Here is a 19905-nt window from a genome sequence, read left to right as displayed (position 1 = left end):
GAGACAACAAAATGCATTTAGCATCTCCCTGGAAGAGCGACATAGGAAACGATTTGAATAAATAATAATAAGTTATTATTGTATGTCAAATGAGGTACTCATAAAAGTATGATTTTAATGTTTAAAAAAAATCTCCTGTCAATCACGCCCATGAAGACCACGCCCCTTTTGGTGCGAGGGATTTTAAAACCCAGAAATGTGGGTGTGGCTCTGTCTTTGCAAGATGGAGAGGTCACAACTCGCTGTCTTTAGTGGCCTTGCACCCTGCTTGAAATGCTATGAAACTGCACTTGAATTTTGTGACCTTGCACCCTGCTTGAAATGGAATTTCAAGGAATAGCCGAGAGTCAACTGCCAGCCCACAAGCCGTGAGTGAGTGAACTGCCAGCACAACAGGCTTGAGTTACCGAGCTGCCAGCCTAAGAATCCATTCGGCCCACAATGTCCATACTAGCCTTCTGGAAACCAGTCCCTTCAGCCGCCCACAACACCCGTACTAGCGCTCCAGAAATCCCCCCCCCACCACTGGTCACCAATATTGGAATTGGTGGCGGTGGAATATTACGTTGGGGGACCAGCTCTCCTGTGTAATGCTGGGACCCAATGGGTCCCACTTAGTCCAGTATAATTATAAAACTCTGATCTTGGATGTGGATGTATTTATTTGCGTCTGTTTGTTCGTCTGTGATTCACATCTCCACGAAAACGACGCACTGACGGTGACATTTTTACATATTCTGAGAGATTTATGCCATGATGTAAAAAAATCGTTCACAAATGTGCAGAAACTTGGAAAAAATAACTGTTTTTTCCCGTGCTTAGCCCTGCTCGCAACATTGTTGCTATCCAAGTACACTGAGTTCTGCTCACCGTAGCAAGTTTAAAAATGAGAGGCTGAATAAGGCGAAATGAGCAGCCCCTTCGCAGTTGTCGGCTACGCGCGAGTGCTGGAGTAAGGGGATCGGCTTGCGCTGGTGGACCAGGCCTCCCGTGTGACAGACACCCAACGGGTCCCAGTTGGTCTGGTATACCTATAAAGGTCTCATCTTGTATGTGTGTATGTTTTGTATCTTTCTCAAAACGCTACATGCTAATGCTTGAATTGTTACATATTCTAACTCACATTTTTCCCGTCCATGGAGTACTCAGGATCACTCAAGATTTCATCCTATATTTTATTCGTGATTAAAGTTTAAAAAAAAGGCCAGAGAGAGAGCACCCGCAACCTCCCCCCTCCTCCTCACACGTCGAGTCCAGGCTACCCAGCCCCCCCAAAGTGGGGATGATAGATTGCCTCCATAAATTCCACAATTTTCCTTATGGAGGGCGATTGGCTCCGGGGGGGGGTGCGTCTCCAGGGTGAACGCCGACGCCACAATCCCCCCCCCCCCCCCCCCCCCCCCCCCCCCCCCCCCCCAGGTCCCACGGTCTAGTTATAAATAAAGCCAACAAACCTAAATAGAATCAAATATAAACTCGATTAGAACAGTTGCGAGCTCACATACCTACCTCCCCCCACCCCCCAGTAAATAAAAATGAGCTCCACTTCACAAAACATAACTGAAAACAAATCAAAATACGATAAAAATTACAACTTTATTGCACAGTTAATGCTGACAATAAATTACAATAAATGAGGTAATAAAATACAAAAACCTTCAGATAAGAAAATGGTTCCCACTTTCCATAAATTGCAGTACTGCAAAGCAATAGTGGTTCCAAAACAGGCCAGCACATGCCCACATGACAACACCAAAAAAAATGGCATCTTAATAAATTTGTACCATTTCAAAATTAAAAACTTGAATACAGACTGACACAGTCTAGCCATTCTCCTGGGGAGAATATAAATTAATTTACAAGTTCTACAAAATAATTCATTTTGTCAACCATGGCCTTTCTTTCTCAATGTGAAAAAAATGGATGTTGCAATGCTTGATCCAGCCGTATTCTTTTTGAAGGTTCATAGGTCATCATCTTTTCAATTAAATCAAAAAGTTGCTGATGTTCAGAGATTTTGGAAGACATGTACTCCTGCAAAATAATTAAGATTGCATTTGAATACATAATCTCAGAGTACATCAACTAAACCAACCTCCTGATCTTTGGCAATGTACAGACATTTGACCAAGAATAGGCCACGTAAAAGCACACTATGGCCTTACTATCCATACCTTCAAAGGTTTGCAGCGTTTCCTAACATATCGCCCAGCAGAACTATTTTCATCCCAATCCAACTGTTCATGATGAAAATATTTGGACTTCCTAGGGAAAAAAAAAAAAACTACTGTTAACATCCAAGGTAGCATATGATAACCCAGTTCATTTTCATTAGGTTAGGTTACCAGAGTCTGAAACATCAGAAAAATGTAATTGCAAAATAATTCTGCATTGATTACATTTAACACAAATGCATTTGTGAATTTTTCTTGTACATTAAACATACATCATTTAATTTTCCAAGACCACATACTGATACATCTACAGCAAGAATGTCTGTTTGCAAATACAGCTCAGGACAAAATATAATTAAGTTAATTTACCCCAATTTTCCCTAGTCCAGGTGGGTGTAATCATTAAAACATTTTTGCAAACCACTCACCACAGTGTACCATCAAAATTTGCACTCCATGTCCTAACAAAGTCTTATAATACTATAAGAACATCTTTTTAAACTAACGTGTCTGAAACAGCTAGTTTCCTGTTAATCTGAGAATGACTGTAATATGAATGTAATGAAATATTAAACATTTACATGTACTACAGTTAATAAAAACTATAAACCACTTCTGGGATATAATAATCTCCATAAAATCCAGATTAAAAAATCTTTGGCAGACCTTGTACAAGATGCCACCAGGCCTTCTATTTGTCAATCAAGTAGGCACTTAACCCAATTCAGGAATGTAAAGAGCGAACCATATTTTGTAACTTTCAAAATTCAGAAGCATGCCCCCAAATCAAATCTTAAAACTCAGATGACAAGTTTAAACTTTTGCACAAAAATCTACTAAATAGGAAATTCATAAAGGTTAGGGTAGAATAAGATAAACACAAAATGTTGGAGTAACGCAACGGGTCAGGCAGCATCTCTGGAGAAAAGGAACATCTGACATTTTAGGGGGGGGGGGGAAGGAAAGAGACCCTTCATCAGACCAAGATTCTATTCCTATTAATGGGAACAGAAACTCTCCATTCATTTTGGAGATGGTCAAGAGAAAACCATATTAGTTCTTATTACTACAAACATCCCAATCCGGTGCTCTCAATGTCCAAGCTATCTCTTCAGATTAAACATAACCATTTATAACTGTACAATAAATGTTCATTGTTCCATTGCCAATTCTTTTTGTAAATGTAATTATCTAGAGCGCAATCAAACAAACTTTTAAAAATACAAAAAGAAAATCTAGTCTTTTCTTGAAAAGTGACTGCATAATGAAACAAATTGATTTGCATAATGAAACAAATCCTGAAATTATACAGATTTTAATGACATAGGCAAAGATTTACTTTAGACTAAATACACTTGCTTAAATAAAAATAAATATATTTACCGTGTGCTACTAATCATACCAGCTGGAATAGGCCCAATCACCCTTTCCATCATAGCTAGATGCTCCCGGCTATCATGCGTCTGAAAAATAAGAAAACGTTAAGCACAAAGAAATAGCAGTGAACCACTACACCATCTCTGTTATTCAGTAAGACTATGGTGGACCTAACCCCAGCATTGCCTTCTAGAATCCCCCAATAACCAAAATCAATCATAGCTTTGAAGCCATTTCTTTTCACTTCAGTTCTAAATGTATCTTGAGACCGTGATCCCTAATCTAGACACCCCAATCAAGAGAAATCATGCCTGCAGTGAAAAAAATGTGTACAGGGTCAATGAGAACTCATTCTTTTAAATTAGTCAAAAAAGCCATTTTGCTTAACTTCCTTTCCGACATCGACTATGTCCCAGGAATCAATCTGTTAAACCTTTACAACACTTCCCCTGCTAAGCTATAACCTTCCTAGGATAATTAATGTCACAATTGATATTAACTATTTAAACTCAAATTAAAATAATTTCTAAATATGTTGGGAGCCTTTGAGGATGGAATGTAGAAATAAGTCAAAACCAAATGAAGACCAACAAATTATAGGACATAACAGGCAAGTAATTGGTGATTGAAGTTTGCGGATTAATGCAAGTTGTACATTTTGACACAATTAGGTCATGTTTAGGCTAAATCTCAGTGGATTAGAAAAAAGTGATCTTATAATATATAACCCACCACTAATAATCGTGCAACTAGTTAGCAAAACATTTTAAAGAATGCAAATCAAGCACAAGAATGTTATTGCTAGGGGTAGAGAATTAACAAGCTGCATTGCACTGTCGTGGTTGACCCACACAGGCTGCAAAGATTTAAGAGCACGACAAATGTTCTGGTATACATACCAAGTAAGGACAAAGAAGCTGAGCCTCTTAATTTCGGGAAAAAATAAGTGAGCTAAAGGTTTGTATAGCGCAAGGAGCTCGAACCTTTCCACTTGAAAAGAGTATTATTAAGAGCCACAAATTAAAGAATCTCATGCAGAACTCCAATAGGGAATTCAGAAGAAATGCTATTAGAGCGATGGAAACTACCACGGGAACAAGATTACGCAAATAAATTGGATGCACTTAAGGGAGGCCGACTAGCATCCCGAGGTCAGCATAAATACTAGCAATGACGGTTTACTCAAAACGACCTGCTTATGTTCTAAATATCATGTACAATGTTTTGAATTAACCAGGAGATGAAACCATCCCCACATGAAACACACTACAAAGCAAACTGAAATACTGAGAAATTGTACATCACATAAAAACAATTGAAATGTTTCTTACCTGAAACAACGTCAAACCAAGATAATATTCAATCAATATACATCCTATACTCCAGACATCACATGGATGTGACCATCCTAATTCTTGAAAGAGAGATTTTTGATTATCAAAAGCTCACAGAATATTTACTACATTTCAAAATAATTTCCTAACATACTCACCTAATATGACCTCTGGAGCACGGTAATGTCTGGTGGATACTACAGTACTGTGATGCTCATCATCAAATGTCGCACTACCAAGATCCACAACTTTGATGTCTGGATTTATCACCGTTCTGTCGTCGTGTTTCTATGAAACAGGAATTATTTTTCCATTAAATAAAATGCAGACGAGCAACAAAAAGCAGAGCTGCCAAGTAGTACGGATTTTCCGTATTTTGTACGGAAATGCCATTAGAATACGGATGTACGGTTTTGTAAAATACGGAGTTCAGTTCAGTCTGAAGAAGGGTCTCGACCAGAAAAGGCACCCATTCCTTCTCTCCAGGCTGCCTGTCCGGGGGGAGGAAGGCGGGAGGGGGAAGGAAGGAGGAGGGGGGGAGGGGGGCAGGGAGGAGGAAGGGGGGGGGGGGGGGGGGGGGGGGGGGGGGGGGGGGGGCGGGAAGGCGGGAGGGGGGGGGGGGGGGGGGAGGGGGGGGGGGGGGGGGGGGGGGGGGGGGGGGGGGGAGGGCGGGGAGAGGGGGGGGGGGGAGGGGGGGGGGGGGGGGGGGGGGGAGGGGGGAGGGGGGGGGCGGGGGGGGGGGGGGGGGGGGGGGGGGGGGGGGGGGGGGGGGGGGGAGAGGGGGGGGGGGGGGGGGGGGGGGGGGGGGAGAGGGGAGGAGGGGGGGGGGGAGGGAGAGGGGGGGGGGCGGGAGGGAGGGGGGGGGGGGGGGGGGGGGAGGGGGGGGGAGAGGGGGGGGGGGGAGGGGGGGGGGGGGAGGGAGGGGGGGGGAGGGGGGGGGGGGGGGGGGGAGGAGGGGGGGGGGGGGGGGGGGGGGGGGGGGGGGGGGGGGGGGGGGGGGGGGGGGGGGGGGGGGGGGGGGGGGGGGGGGAGGGAGGGGGGGGGGGGGGGAGGGGGGGGGGGGGGGGGGGGGGGGGGGGGGGGGGGGGGGGGGGGGGGGGGGGGGGAGGGGGGGGGGGGGGGGGGGAGGGGGGGGGGGGAGGGGGGGGGGGGGGGGAGGGGGGGGGGGGGGGGGGGGGGGGGAGAGGGGGTGGGGAGAGGGGGGGGAGGGGGGGAGAAGGGGGGGGGAGGGAGAGCGCGCGAGAGAGGCTCCCAAAATGGCTTCTATATCATCATCTGGTGCTAAAAGCATGAAGCAGCCGTCCAAACAGCAGCATACAAAAAGATGGCAATGAATGCCCTGTCAAGTAAAGTGCGTAGAAGACATGTCAATTGGTAGCAAAGCTATGCATTCTTGTACTCTTACATAGGTATGACTGCACATTAAAAAAAAATCAGTAAAATGGCACCATGTAAAACTACTGATTTTCTCAGCAAAATACTGATTTTCTCAGCAAAATACTGATTTTCAGGTACTAGAATACTGACATGCTCTGACAATACTTGGCAGCTCTGAAAAACACTTCATTAATAAATAATGTAGCTTTAATTGAAAGATCAACTGACCGTTTTACTGTTGTATTCTATGTGATAGTCTGAATTCACAAAAAGTATATTTTCAGGTTTGAGGTCTGTGTGGGTAAGCTTGTTCTGATGCAAAACTAGGAGAGAAAATGTTTATATACCGTTTATGGTTGAGCGTAACAATTTTGTTGTAAACTAAAGCAATTTAATGCTCTCCATTTAAAAAAAAAAGTAAACTGCTAGAAGTATATAGTTTTCACAAATTAAGTAGTATTTTTTAATAACCTTCAAGGTTACAACAGAATATATAGCTTTTACTTATTACAAGTTAACCCAAATCACCCTGTGAAATAGTGACAGAAAAATAAATTGTATTTTTACCGCAAGTCACAGATAAATTACCCTTAATTCTGTTCTTTTGGATAGTTGAGCAAGAAACCAGAATTGCACTTCAAAGAACAGCACGTCATATTATATCTGGCTTTACTCAATGTCTAAAGGCAACACCTCCAATAAAGCAGCAGTGCTGCTGGGCATTGATCAAGAGCACAATTTCAAGTGCCAAATAGAGGGTGGCCCCTTGACTTTCACTCAAAATGAGAATCAGCAGATATTCACAAATTCAAATTTCAGAATAAAGTAAATTGATTTAAAAAGAGTCACTTTGATTAAATAAAAATTAATAACACTTGAAAATTAAAACAGCTTGTCCAGTTAGTGTGATCATGTTGGCAATGCAGGGAAGGAAAGGGCTACCATACAATAAGGTCATAGACAACATGGAGACAGGCCTAGGCGCAACTTGCCCACGCTGAACAAGATACTCCATCCACACTAGTCCCACCTATCAATGACCTGTCCAAATTACTTTTAAAAGTTGAAATAAGGTGCAATAAATTCAATATTTCAGACACCATAATAATTTTTAAAGCATTACGACATGGAAAAATACAGCAATTTCCCTGGTGGAAAGTTGTTTGCGTATATACATGATAGACTTACATAATAAGTACCAATTCAAAGAATACAAAATTTTATTCTATCAAGTGATTTCCCATCCAATTACCCCGACTCAGCAATGCAGGTTTTACTCACAGTTCAAGGCATGACAAATTTGATAACCCATGTGCTTAATATGGTGCATTGGAAATGGCATGAAATTGTTTTCCTTTAAGAAATCATAGGTACTGAGTCCAAGTAGTTCAAACCCAATGCAAATATGTCCATGATGATCAAACCAATCCAGTACTTGAACACATCCACTGTAAATTAGAATATTAGAGTGTATTATATTGAGATATTAGAGATATTATATTGGACATCCACTTAGTTCAGTTTCTTAAATCCACCTTTTAACCATGCAAAAAAAAACATTAAAACATTTTACATGGACAAAAATAGTCAAAATTCAAAACTGATATAGTAAACTTCTAGTTCTTTTGCACTCAAAAAGAGAAAATAAAAACTCAGCCCAAGGCAATGTGCCAAGTGGTAAAAGAGACATGCCTCAAATAGATTTCCATGGCACAGTACAACCAAAAAATAATTAATTATAACTGCTGAGAATATTGTTAATTTCAAAATGCTCATTTCAGTTTGTACTTACTATGTGCCAGCACCCTTGTTACGCACTTCCTCTAGCACACGTACTTCTGAGCGAGCAGCTTCACGGTATCGAGTAATGTTCTTTATGATCTTCAATGCAACGTACACTCCCCTGAAAGGATAACATACCTTAACCGTTAACTGGATCCAGAATATTTATTTCACAGAATAATATTTAAAAAATGTTAGCCTGTCTGTTAACAAATGAGCTCCAATTATTCAGATAAGTGACTAATCAGATAAGTGGTTGGTGCCAGGACTAGAGCGAGAGATTGAGCAGCCGACAATTTTCTTCCTTGGTGTGCAGAAGGCTGGAAAGTGCTATTATAGAAATACATAGGCCCATGAGGGTATTAGATAAAGGGGGGGGGGGGGGGGGGAAGATTTAAAAAGAACCCTAGGGGCACCGTTTGCCTACAAAGAGGGCGATGGATAATTGTAACGAGCTGCCAGACAATACCCGAGGCAGGTGCAATAACATTTAATAACTATTTGGACAATTACATAGATAGGAAAGGCAGAGGATACAGGCCAAAAGCAGAAAAATAGGACTAGATTTCAAGCTGAAGCTACATTCTTAAAAACTTGTCAGAAATTCCCTAACAAATACAGTGTCCGCCATAATGTATGGGGACAAAGACCCATCATTTACTTACCTTTGTACTGCACAATTTGAGATTTATAATAAGGAAAAAAAAATCACATGTTAATTAAAGGGCACATTGTCAGATTTTATGAAAGGCCATTTTTATACATTTTGGTTTCACCATGTAGAAATTACATCTGTGTTTATACATAGTCCACCCATTTCAGGGCACCATAATGTTTGGGACACATGACTTCGCAGGTGTTTGTAATTGCTCTGGTGTGTTTAATTGCCTCCTTAATGCAGGTATAAGAGAGCTCTCAGCACCTAGTCTTTCCATCAGCTTTGGAAACTTTTATAACTGTTTATCAACATGACGACCAAAGTGGTGCGAATGAAAGTCAAAGAAGCCATTATGAGATTGAGAAACAAGAATAAAACTGTTAGAGACATCAGTCCAACCTTAGGCTTACCAAATTCAACTGTTCAGAACATCATTAAGAAGAAAGAGAGCACTGGTGAGTTTACTATTCGCAAAGGGGCTGTCAGGCCAAGGAAGACCTCCACAGCCAATGACAAAAGAATTCTCTCTACATTAAAGAAAAATCCCCAAACACCTGTCCGGCAGATCAGAAACACACTTCAGGAGTCAGGTGTGGGTTTGTCAATGACCACTGTTTGCAGAAGACTTCATGAACAGAAATACAGAGGCAAACCACTGGTTAGCCACAAAAATAGGTTACAGTTTGCCAAGATGTACTTACAAGTCAACCACAGTTCTGGAAAGAGGTCTTGTGGACAGATGAGACAAAGATTAACTTATATCAGAGTGATGGCAAGAGTAAAGTATGGAGGCGAGAAGGAACTGCCCAAGATCCAAAGCATACCACCTCATCTGTGAAACACAACGTTGGGGGTGTTATGGACTGGGCATGTATGGCTGCTGAAGGTACTGGCTCACTTATCATCATTGATGATACAAATGCTGATGGTAGTAGCCTAATGAATTCTGGAGTGTATAGACACATCCTATCTGCTTAAGTTCAAACATATGCCTCAAAACTCATTGGCCGGCAGTTCATTCTACAGCAAGATAATGATCCCAAACATACTGCTAAAGCAACTGAGTATTTCAAAGCTGAAAAATGGTCAATTCTTGAGTGGCCAAATAATTCACCCATTCTGAACCCAATTGACCATGCTTTTTATATGCTGAAGAGAAAACTGAAGGGGACTAGCCCCCAAAACAAGCATAAGCTAAAGATGGCTGCAATACAGGCCTGGCAGACAGAGTATCACCAGAGAAGTCACCCAGCAAGTGGTTATGTCTGTGAATCGCAGACATCAAGCAGTCATTGCATGCAAAGGGTATGAAACAAAATACTAAACATGTCTACTTGTTTACATTTACATGACATTGCTGTGTCCCAAACATTATAGTGCCCTGAAATGGGGGGACTATGTATAAACACTGCTGTAATTTCTACATGGTGAAACCAAAATGTACAAAAATGACCTTTATTAAAATCTGACAATGTGCACTTTAACCACATGTGATTTATTTTCTATTACAAATATCAAATTGTGGAGTAGAGGCAAATAAATAAATGGGTCTTTGTCCCAAACATTAGGGAGGGCACTGTGTGTGGTAATTTTATAAATTGTAGTTGATCTGAAACATGAAATAGTTACATTGGGAAAAAATTGTTATCGTAGAAGAAATAAAGGAAAAAAACTAGGACACAAGTATTTTAGACCAAGAAAAATCAATCCCCACATTGTTTTGTGAAGTGCAGTAATAATGTCAAGGACAACATCATCATAGCCAATTTGCACAAGAAACTGAAATATGAATTTCATTTTTGAAATGAAACGAATGCATTTCGTTGTCTCTGTACTGTACACTGACAATGACAATTAAAATTGAATCTGAATCTGAATTGATTTGAGGAAATTTGCCATCATTACTTAATAGATTCAATGATATAGGTATTTTGGGTTGCTTTTAAAAGTAATTTTCTGTTACTTAAACTGCATTTAGATGTGATCATGGAACACCAAGTGACCATGAAATAAATACACCAGTAATATTTACTATAAAAATGCTATATGAAATTCTTCCGGAATGCATTAGTTCCGGAAAACCTTGTAGTTGCACAATTGAACAAGCAGATGTCAATCTGCAGTCAATTTTAAAGAGTATTTATTAATTATATAAATATATAGGAGGTAGTCTGCTTTCATAATTTTATTGCATCGCATAGATAATAGATTGTGATCGCCATCTAAAGTCAGAATCATTTGGCTTGCGTAGCAAGTTGATGTGATTTACCTACAAGGTGGCAATTTTGTGATTGAGGCTTGCTTTGGGCTTCGTTATGTTATAAAATGTATGCGGGAGATCCAGCCACCAACATAAAATATATTGTTGAGAATCAAATAATAATTTGATTATTATTGCCCAGCAATAATACCAACAATAAACAAATGTGGGGGTTAATTCATAGGGCAGCGGAGATGAAAGATCTGCATTGAAATAGACTCCCGCATGGACTAGGTGGTCTTAATCATTTAAACATTGAAAATTGTAGAAATATATTTCTCTTGGATTATCTGTCTGTCATCTCCCCATTCTCTAGTCCTAATTTTTCTTCACCATACGCTGATAAACTCTGAATTTACTACTTCAATGTTAATTCAATAAATTAACAGCGCCTACATAAACAATTACAATAGTCAGCATCTGTGCTCTTATCAAATGAATCATAATTTCTCGAAGCAATTTTTGCTGAAAGAGATATTTTTTTCCTACTTTAACCACCTTACAATATTGCTCATTGACAGCAGCTTCTATTGTGCACTTTCTCATGGTAGTTTGGAAACTGATCAATCTTTGCAATGTTGCAACCTATAATTCACCTCTGCAATACAATAAGGTCAATTACATTTAATAACTTACGAGCAAATTAGGCGATGAGTAAATGCACTTACTTTTTCAAATCAAAACACTCTACAACTTTTCCAAAAGCTCCTTCTCCTAGATTACAGATTATTTCATCTGGATTGGAAAGAAAACCCTTTTTAGGAACATATGCAAAAAACAATTTCTTATTCAATAATAAACAATAGACTTATCAAAAAGATTAAACAATCCTAAATGGCTAACATTTTACATTTAAACAGTTTTATTCTAAAATAAAGGCCAAATTTAAAAATACAATAAGGATATTCCTAATACTGCCATACTATAAATTAAACTTTCAAAATAAATAACCCATGCTTAAATTAATTAAAAAATAATGCCACCCCCTTTCACCAAAAGCTAGAATAACTATTTTGAAGGCCTGCTGGACTGTTTTATGTATAAGATTAATAACTTCAGAATAACAAAACTAAGCTTGAAATATTTTTTAAATTACATTTGACTCCAACTATGAAATACTGACTTTAGCTTACATATTCATGGATCCCTTAAATATTATTTCCTTCTCCCTCCCATACTTTCCCAAACTATGCCTTTAAAGCAGTCTGTAATAAAGTTGTTACAAAAATATTCTATACATCTTGCTTTCAGTTTGTCTCCAGTGTGATATACCAGATGACCCTCCTCATCATCCTCAACATTCTTGGATCTCCTTTGGCGGTGACTCTTCTGTATACGACAAGTAGTCAGCAACATCCAGCCATTGAAAAGGGATAGTATTTCGGAACAGAACACACCATTCCCCAGGAGAGGATTCAGGTATTCATATATACGCCAATCCACGAAAGGCCACGGTAGGTTGATGGGTGCAAATTCAAATTCAATCCCCAGAAATTCACATGGCACACAGTGTATGTTACAGAAGAAAAACATGGCAAGGAACAGATTTTAAGATAAGGTCTTAAATTTTTCAAAGCAACAAATGCATCAATACAAAATTTACCAAATTAAAGTTAATAAAATACATTACGTTCAAAGCATGTGGTAATTACAAACAAAATACGATTAAAGTGGGCATTCTGCAGGGTTGAAAATATTGCATCTTGGATGCAATATGTGGTTTCAACTAGGATTTTCACTGTTGGGAGAGTTGGGTGCATATTCTGCAAACCTTTCAAGAACTTTGAATGGCAGGGCAAAGGATGCTCTCCTTAAACAGCGTAAAATGGTTGGTGATAACCAAAACAATCATTTTCAAAAAGTCAATTGCCATTGTGGAAACCAGTTTTAACATTCTGAAGGAGTGGCAGAATATGTTTAATTCAACAGTTTACTGCCAGATTAGGGCAACACAGCAGTTACGACACAGAGATCATTAACACTGGTCGAATTGCCTGCAATTAGAAAACTCCTTCTCAAAATGATTGGCATGCTGTGAAAACTATTAGGATAAAACTGGTACTATCCATGCAGACTCCATAATCAGTTACTTTATTTCTTGAAACTTCCTACCAAGATCATTAAATAAGACTGCTAATTTTCAAAACCAGATTTTTCTAATATTAAAAACAATTTTATCAAGTCTGCCTCTAATAACTATATGCAGAAATCAATTTTCAAATTTTAACAGAATATTCCTAACTTTCTATATTTCAACAACCCAGATTTTAAAACTACCCTATCCCCAAAAGAGATGCCTCAATTAATTAAAAACAGAACTATTTAAATACCCCCCCACCCCCTCCCAACCTGTCAATTTCAAATAAATTTGTTCTTACCGAGTGCGAATGATTACTTGAACCAGAGTGATGTTTTATAGGCCTATGTTTTTCCCGGCTACTTTTTTCACTCCTTCCACTATCAGGTTTGCCTGACTTGCTGTAATTTTGATGACTATAGCAGTAGCGCTGATGTCGGCATTCTCTGTTGTGACAGCCATTCCTATATTCCATTTTGTACCCATCACTGCATTCATGCTTTCCGTCATGGTTATCCATGTGCTCATTAACAGATTTTGTTTCCAAGTAATAGCTATAAGAAAAACTTACCAAATTACCAATCTTAACTATTGCTGCAGAGACTTCACAGGTTGTACGCATGTATTACTTACTTGTCTGAAGGACGATGGCGCTTGCGTCGCCTATTTTCCCTTTCACTGCTATGTGATCGTTTTCTGCGTTTATGGCCAATGTAATAGTCTCGGTGGTCCCAACTCTCTCCACCACTCCATTCTGAACTCCGTGTACACTTCAAATGAGGCATCTATAGATTATAATAGTATCAGTTTTGTCCATTTGATATCAACAAGCAGCTGAAAAATGTCTGATTGTTTTTTACTCTGCAACTTTAAATTAACATTATGAATCTGTAGCCAAAAAAAAGTGGCATTTTCATCTCAAGACAACTTCCTCTTCAAACACTGGGAATACCGACATTTTTGTCAGAGCACACAAAAGATCTACAAATTAGAGGTATATAAACTCCCGAGGGGAATAGATAGGGTCAAAGCATAATCTTTTACGCAGAGCAGGGGAATCAAGAACCAGAGGTTGGACGACACATAGAATGAGCCGCAAGAGGAGCTATTTGAAGCTGGTACTACTCATCATTTAAAAGACACATGGATACAGATATGAAAGGTTTAGAGGGATATAGACAAAATATAGGCAAATGGGACTAGCTTAGATGGAACAATTTGATTGACATAGACAAGCTGGGCCGAAGGGCCTGTTTGTGTTCTGTAGGACTAAATTCCATCTCTTCCATTCAGATTATAATGAGCTACATTCACACATGCATCTCAAAATCCATCCTTAGCCATTAGGGGAAAAAAGCATCATACAGGTGTCTATAAGGACCAGAATTCCAATGTGCTCCTTTGATTAGTCTCCTATCCTCTACAGAAGCAAGTTCATCTAAAGTTCAGCTGCACACATACCAAACACCACCATCAACCCAACAGCTCTTCTGATCAACTTTGGAACTGGCAAACAATTACAAAGTGCCATCTTGTTCTAATCTCTTCATTAGCACCGTTATTTATCCCCAGTCCACCACCTGATCCCTGCGAGATTGCACCAACCTTAACGAACATCCCATCAGCATTATAGGATAATGGTTTTCAACATTTTTCTGGATCTTTGGATTGGACATACAAAGGATAGGAGGTAACAACGGATGTTTTCAAACCACCCCAGGATCACACTCCCCACTGTGATAAGGGGGCTTCAAAATCCACAGCCTCCCTTTTATTTCCCAGCAGACCAGCTCATTATCCTCAATCTAGTTTCCCTCTACTAACCTTGGCCATCAGGCCCGTCGAGTTCGGTATTTACAAAAAACCGCAAGGAATAGTTTTGGGATTTGTCAAAAGTCACTCGCTATAAAGAAAAAGCAAACAAAGCGCTGACTGCATAAACTGTATGTAAATTCTTATCTTTATTCATGATTTATGTGTAAAAATATATTTAATCTGAGGAACGGGGGTGCCAGATAGCGGGCGAGCGAGTGTAACAGCGAGAGAGGGGGGCAGAAGCCAGTGGGAGACAGGGGAGAATGCGCAGACTCGCGCTGCATCCGCAGCCCGCGTCGAGCCCGTGTTCCCGGCACCGCCCCCCCTCCCCCATGGGTGTCCAGTCCCCGCCCAGGGCGACAGCACACAAGCACGTGGCCGGCGTGGGGGTGGGGGAAGGAAGGGCGCCTGCGCCAGCCCAGCTCCTACTCCAGAGGAGCCCATTCCTTTTTTCTGGAGATGCTGCCCGTCCAGCCGAGCCGCTACAGCACTTCGCACACACCCCCGCCGACAGCCGGCGCTCAGGGTGCTGCGGCGGCTCAGCTGGACGGGCAGCATCCCCGGAGAAAAGAAATGGGTGATATTTTGGGTCGAAACCTTTCTCCAGACATTGCCTGGCCCACGTGGCACCCCGTGTGCATCCCCTCCGGTGGCCCCCACCACCACCTAACCTCTCCGTCTGAGTCACCCACCCTCCACCCCCCCCCCCTTTGATACCCCCCCCCCCCCCAGTGGAACTGATTGCCCCCCCCCAGCCCCGACTCGACTCACTGGAGGCTTGGCGCCAACACCCCCCCGTGAGCTTGGCCACCTCTGGACGGGGGTTGGACACCCGGAGGGGTGGGGCGACGACGCGTGAAGGCCCAGCGGTGCTGGAGACCCGCGCCCAACCATGGACCCCGACTCCACGGAGCAGCCCGAAGCATAAAGCACTCACTGAAACGAAGGTCTGATAACCAAAGATACACAGCAGATCTGCACCCTCCAATGTTTATCCCCAGTGACCTATGACCTGGGCATGCGCAGTCGGAATACCGAACTCACTTATTCCTCGTCCTTCAAAATGGATCATTTCCTTTAGTCGCCCAATAAGCGCACTAATTTTAACGATTCATCCAAATTGCAGTCATTTTCCTCAGTAATGGCTCAAGGAGACATAGGAAATTCAGAAGTACTTCATAAGTATATGCCTGCATCATTATGCAATTCGATCATGAATGATCTTTCCACAAAGCTTTCATTCACCACTCATCTCTTGCAATTTATTTATTAAATGATGTACCAAATCAATACATGATTTTCTGACTGAGAGAAACTAGATTGATTCACAAATTTGCAAGTGCATTATGACGCACAGTTGCATTTAGCAAACAATATGCAGGCTTCTATCCAGATATTTGATTATTCTACCTTTACCAAAAATGAGAAAAAATTGGATGCACTATTTGCATACACTGACTGTTACAACTACTGCTTCAGGGCCAAAAACAAAGACTGCGAATAGCCACCAATTTTGAAACTAGCATTAACAGAGTGGTTATTGTCCTGAAGAATACATAGAAGGACAAGGACTATTGTGATGTTGTAGATGTGTCATTCAATAAAACCATTTACAACGAATATTAAACTGCTTAGAGGACTTGCATTATCGACTCAAAGAGCATTGGCCGTGTGCTGACCTGCAATTAACTCCACAGATGTCATTTATCAGCAAATTGAAAAATTGCTTCAAGAGGATGGACAAGGTGTGGTTTACACAAGGAGTGGTATTTTTAAATCTCATTTCAAACACAGAAACTGAAATACATTTACTGCCACTGTACAAAAGTAACTCAAGGTACAAAATGTTGCAAAAGTCACAATCCATTAATCTAAAAAATAGCTTTTGGGCAAAAATATTGAATTGGGATCCCGGTTTCCTTCAAACCCAAGAAGGGAGGAGTCCTCAAATAGCAGCATTTAAAGAGTCCAATTAATAAATTTAATTGTAGAATATAGTTTTGCTGCGAGACATCAAAACACCAAGCAGTATGTGAAGAAGAAAACGCATCTTAAGAAACACAATGCATTGTTCAGGAATTGTTATTTTTCAATTCTTACTGTGGAGATTTCAAATGCTGATAATAGTGCCCTCCATAATGTTTGGGAGAATGACCCATCATTTATTTGCCACAATTTGAGATTTGTAATAGAGAAAAAAAATCACGTGGTGATGTCCATGAATCGCCGACGTCAAGCAGTCATTGCATGCAAATGATATGAAACAAAATATTAAACATGACTTCATTTTCAAAACAATGAAGTCAAGTCCCTGGCAAGGCATCACAAAACATGGAGCCGAATCTGAAGAGTAATAAACTGGGCCTCCTTACTTCAAGACTAGATTAAAACTCCACAAGAGTATAATCATGAATAATACGAGCTTATTGTTGTCTTTCAGATAATACTACCACCTTCAAATGAACATGAAATAGCTTTTGATAAACAGCAGCTATCTTTGCCAACTAACAACAGCAGAGCTGCCCTTGCCAGCTTGCATTTAGCAGCAGCCAATACCAAAGATAAATGTTCTGGTTAATTTTCAATTGTTGTGTGCAAGCTAATTAAATGTTTCTCCAAATTACAACCATAACTACATTCAGAACATAGTTATAGTTGTGAAATACACAAGGATGTCAGTGAGACATTTAAATAGATCCGAAGTCCCTTTTCCAATCAAAATATTTGGCTGACTGCAGAAATTACAATGAAACATATTGAATACAAAATGCCAGCTATAGCACAAGTGCTACTTTATAACAGGAAAGCACAGAAACGTTACACAGCCGACTAGCCAATAACTCCACGGAAAATCTCGCCTCTAGATCTCCACGGGTGTATCCCATGTGTGTCAATGTCATTTTATAGTACTCCTAAGTGGCTCTGATGATGAGGAACACTAGCAAAAGAATTACCGGTAGATAGCAAATTGACGAGGAAACGTATTCCAGAATAGGATAAAATACTTTAATCTTTCAGAATAGGACTAAATATGGTAAATGTTTTAATATTTGGGTTCGTTATACGTTATATAAATTATATCGAAGTAGAAAAATGTGTTGTGGACATTTAATTTCCCGATGAGGAACCTGGCTCACCCGTCATCGAGCTGGGAGTGGACCAGTGATCCCAGGGTGGGATTTAATTTATAGGAAAGAACTGCGGATGCTGGTTTACATCGAAGATAGGCGCAAAATGCTGGAGTAACTCAGCTGGTCAGGCGGCATCTCTGGAGAAAAATGAGTAGGTGAAGGGTCTCGACCCGAGAATGCTGTTACTCCAGCATTTTGTGTCCATCTCCTCCGGGATTTAATTTCATCGTCTTGGTTCTTGTCACCTCTTTGATAAACATCCTCCTCAAACTGGTCCCCGTAACGCCGGATAGCAGTTCGCTTTAAAAAAGAGGGAAACAATCCGGTTTTGTACCGAATCCCGGGCATTTAAGAAACATTTATCGCCCTGTTACACCAAATAAACCGAGCGGCCGGTTGCCGGGAAGATCCGCAACCCGTCGCCATTTTGTCGAATTGTTGTCGCTTTAAAACTCCGTCTGACAGACATCTTCTTCAACATCTAAACCAAACGGCAGATGCTGGCGGCAACATCTCTCGGTCACTCGCCCCTCTTTACCTTACGAGGGAAGTTTTCACTACAACCAACGTCGAGTAAAGACGTTCGCCAGGATAATCCTGCGAAGTTGCCCCTTCGGTAACAAACCCGTTGTTTTTTTGTTTTTTAATTCCGCCGAACAACCGGCCAAAAATTGGGAGTTTAATCACTCAGATCTGCCGGCGTTAGCGAAAAAAAAAGCTGTTGTGAAAAAAAAGCCTTACCTCTTGATGCCGCCGCAAATCGCATAAAGTCAAAGACAAGAGAAATAAAAAAAACACGCTCCTTCACAAAATGGTGGCTGAAGCTTCAGCGAGGGAACAATGAGCGGGCAGCGTCACTTGCGGACGTGGTTCCGGTTGTGAATGTGGGCAAGGCCTGGGCTCAGACCTCGCTGGCGAGCGCCAGCTGCTCGGTTGGTTGCCTCTTCACTTCTCATGTATTGATTGAGTAGGAAGAAGGAACTGCAGATGCAGGTTTAATTAGACACAAAAAGCTGGAGTGCCTCAGCGGGACAAGCAGCATCTCTGGAGAGAAGGAATGGGTGACGTTTGGGGTCGAGACCCTTCTTGGTTCTCCAAAATATTCAGGGAAACGGGAAACGGGAAATATCGACGATGATGTAGAGAGATAAAGAACAATGAATAGGTCTCTATATACCTGTACATCGATTTTGTGCTAAATATATACGTCTTCAAATCTCAAACATTTGAGTCTTTCGATATGTCCACACCTTATTCAGTAGTCGTTGCATCTTCGTTGTTATCAATGTGACACCAAACAAATTGACAGTAATTTCCAGCAATGGCGTTCTTCATCACAATTGTACATACCCGCTGTTTACATAATATACATCATATTAATTTCGTTTATTTTAAGTTTGAAATGTATTATGGGATCTTTAACTGTCTTAACCAATTACATGTCATATAATGACAGCAGTACATCGTTTCTGTGCTAAATAAAATACGCCTTCAAACCACAAACACTTGACACTAACCTCTTTCGACTACATATTGTGTCCATACCTCATTCAATAGTCGTTGTATCTTCGTTGTTATCAATGTGGCACCAAACAGACACGATATTTGACAAGTCCTTAGACCTCTGCGCTTCCCACTGTTGCAGGAAGTTTCGGGTGAAATAAAAAACCTACAGGATCACCTGATGGTTGACGGAAAACAAACATTTAACCACGTCACATCCTTTCCCCATCGCAAAAAAATATATATTTTTAAAGCAACCATTTTGCAACTTAGTATTTTAACCAAAAAAACCCACACACATTGAAATATGCGCCTTAAAAAGAACATTAGGCGTTGTCTGACGGAGGATCCAGACCCACAACGTCGCTTCTGCACCCATTCCTTTTCTCTGGAGACGCTGCCTGACCCGCTGAGTTA

General features: G+C 41.0%; 1 protein-coding gene across 4 annotated transcripts; it reads right to left on the bottom strand.

Annotated features, from left to right (window-relative positions):
- Positions 1–1577: 1577 nt before the first annotated feature.
- On the bottom strand, positions 1578–19681 carry LOC129701742 (dual specificity protein kinase CLK4-like). 4 transcript variants are annotated; one of them, XM_055643141.1, is made up of 13 exons: positions 19531–19681; positions 13673–13824; positions 13341–13605; positions 12201–12291; positions 11631–11697; positions 8055–8165; positions 7544–7710; positions 6491–6585; positions 5044–5173; positions 4883–4965; positions 3558–3637; positions 2175–2265; positions 1578–2034 (listed from the first exon to the last, which is right to left on the bottom strand). In XM_055643141.1, exons 2-13 carry the CDS (start codon positions 13822–13824, stop codon positions 1906–1908), a joined length of 1461 nt encoding a protein of 486 aa, XP_055499116.1. In that variant the 5' UTR covers positions 19531–19681; the 3' UTR covers positions 1578–1905. The 4 variants fall into 4 exon arrangements, with proteins under 4 accessions (XP_055499116.1, XP_055499117.1, XP_055499115.1 ...); XM_055643142.1 differs by having other exon boundaries at positions 19503–19643; XM_055643140.1 differs by lacking the exon at positions 19531–19681 and adding an exon at positions 18727–18880.
- Between the last annotated feature and the right edge of the window lie 224 nt (positions 19682–19905).

This window comes from Leucoraja erinacea, chromosome 11 (assembly GCF_028641065.1).
Source record: "Leucoraja erinacea ecotype New England chromosome 11, Leri_hhj_1, whole genome shotgun sequence".
Classification (NCBI taxonomy): Eukaryota; Metazoa; Chordata; class Chondrichthyes; order Rajiformes; family Rajidae; genus Leucoraja; species Leucoraja erinaceus.
Note: the sequence above shows the minus strand (reverse complement) of the source record. Positions and strands in the feature narration are given on the sequence as shown.

What these genes read in the sequence shown, in the direction of transcription:
- LOC129701742 (XM_055643141.1), bottom strand. Translation starts at nt 13,824, where the DNA reads ATGCCTCATTTGAAGTGTACACGGAGTTCAGAATGGAGTGGTGGAGAG. An exon ending in CGCCATCGTCCTTCAGACAA is followed by an intron (nt 13,606 to 13,672) that starts GTAAGTAATACA and finishes TAATTTGGTAAG; the next exon opens with TTTTTCTTATAGCTATTACT. An exon ending in AGACAAACTGAAAGCAAGAT is followed by an intron (nt 11,698 to 12,200) that starts GTATAGAATATT and finishes TTTCCAATCCAG; the next exon opens with ATGAAATAATCTGTAATCTA.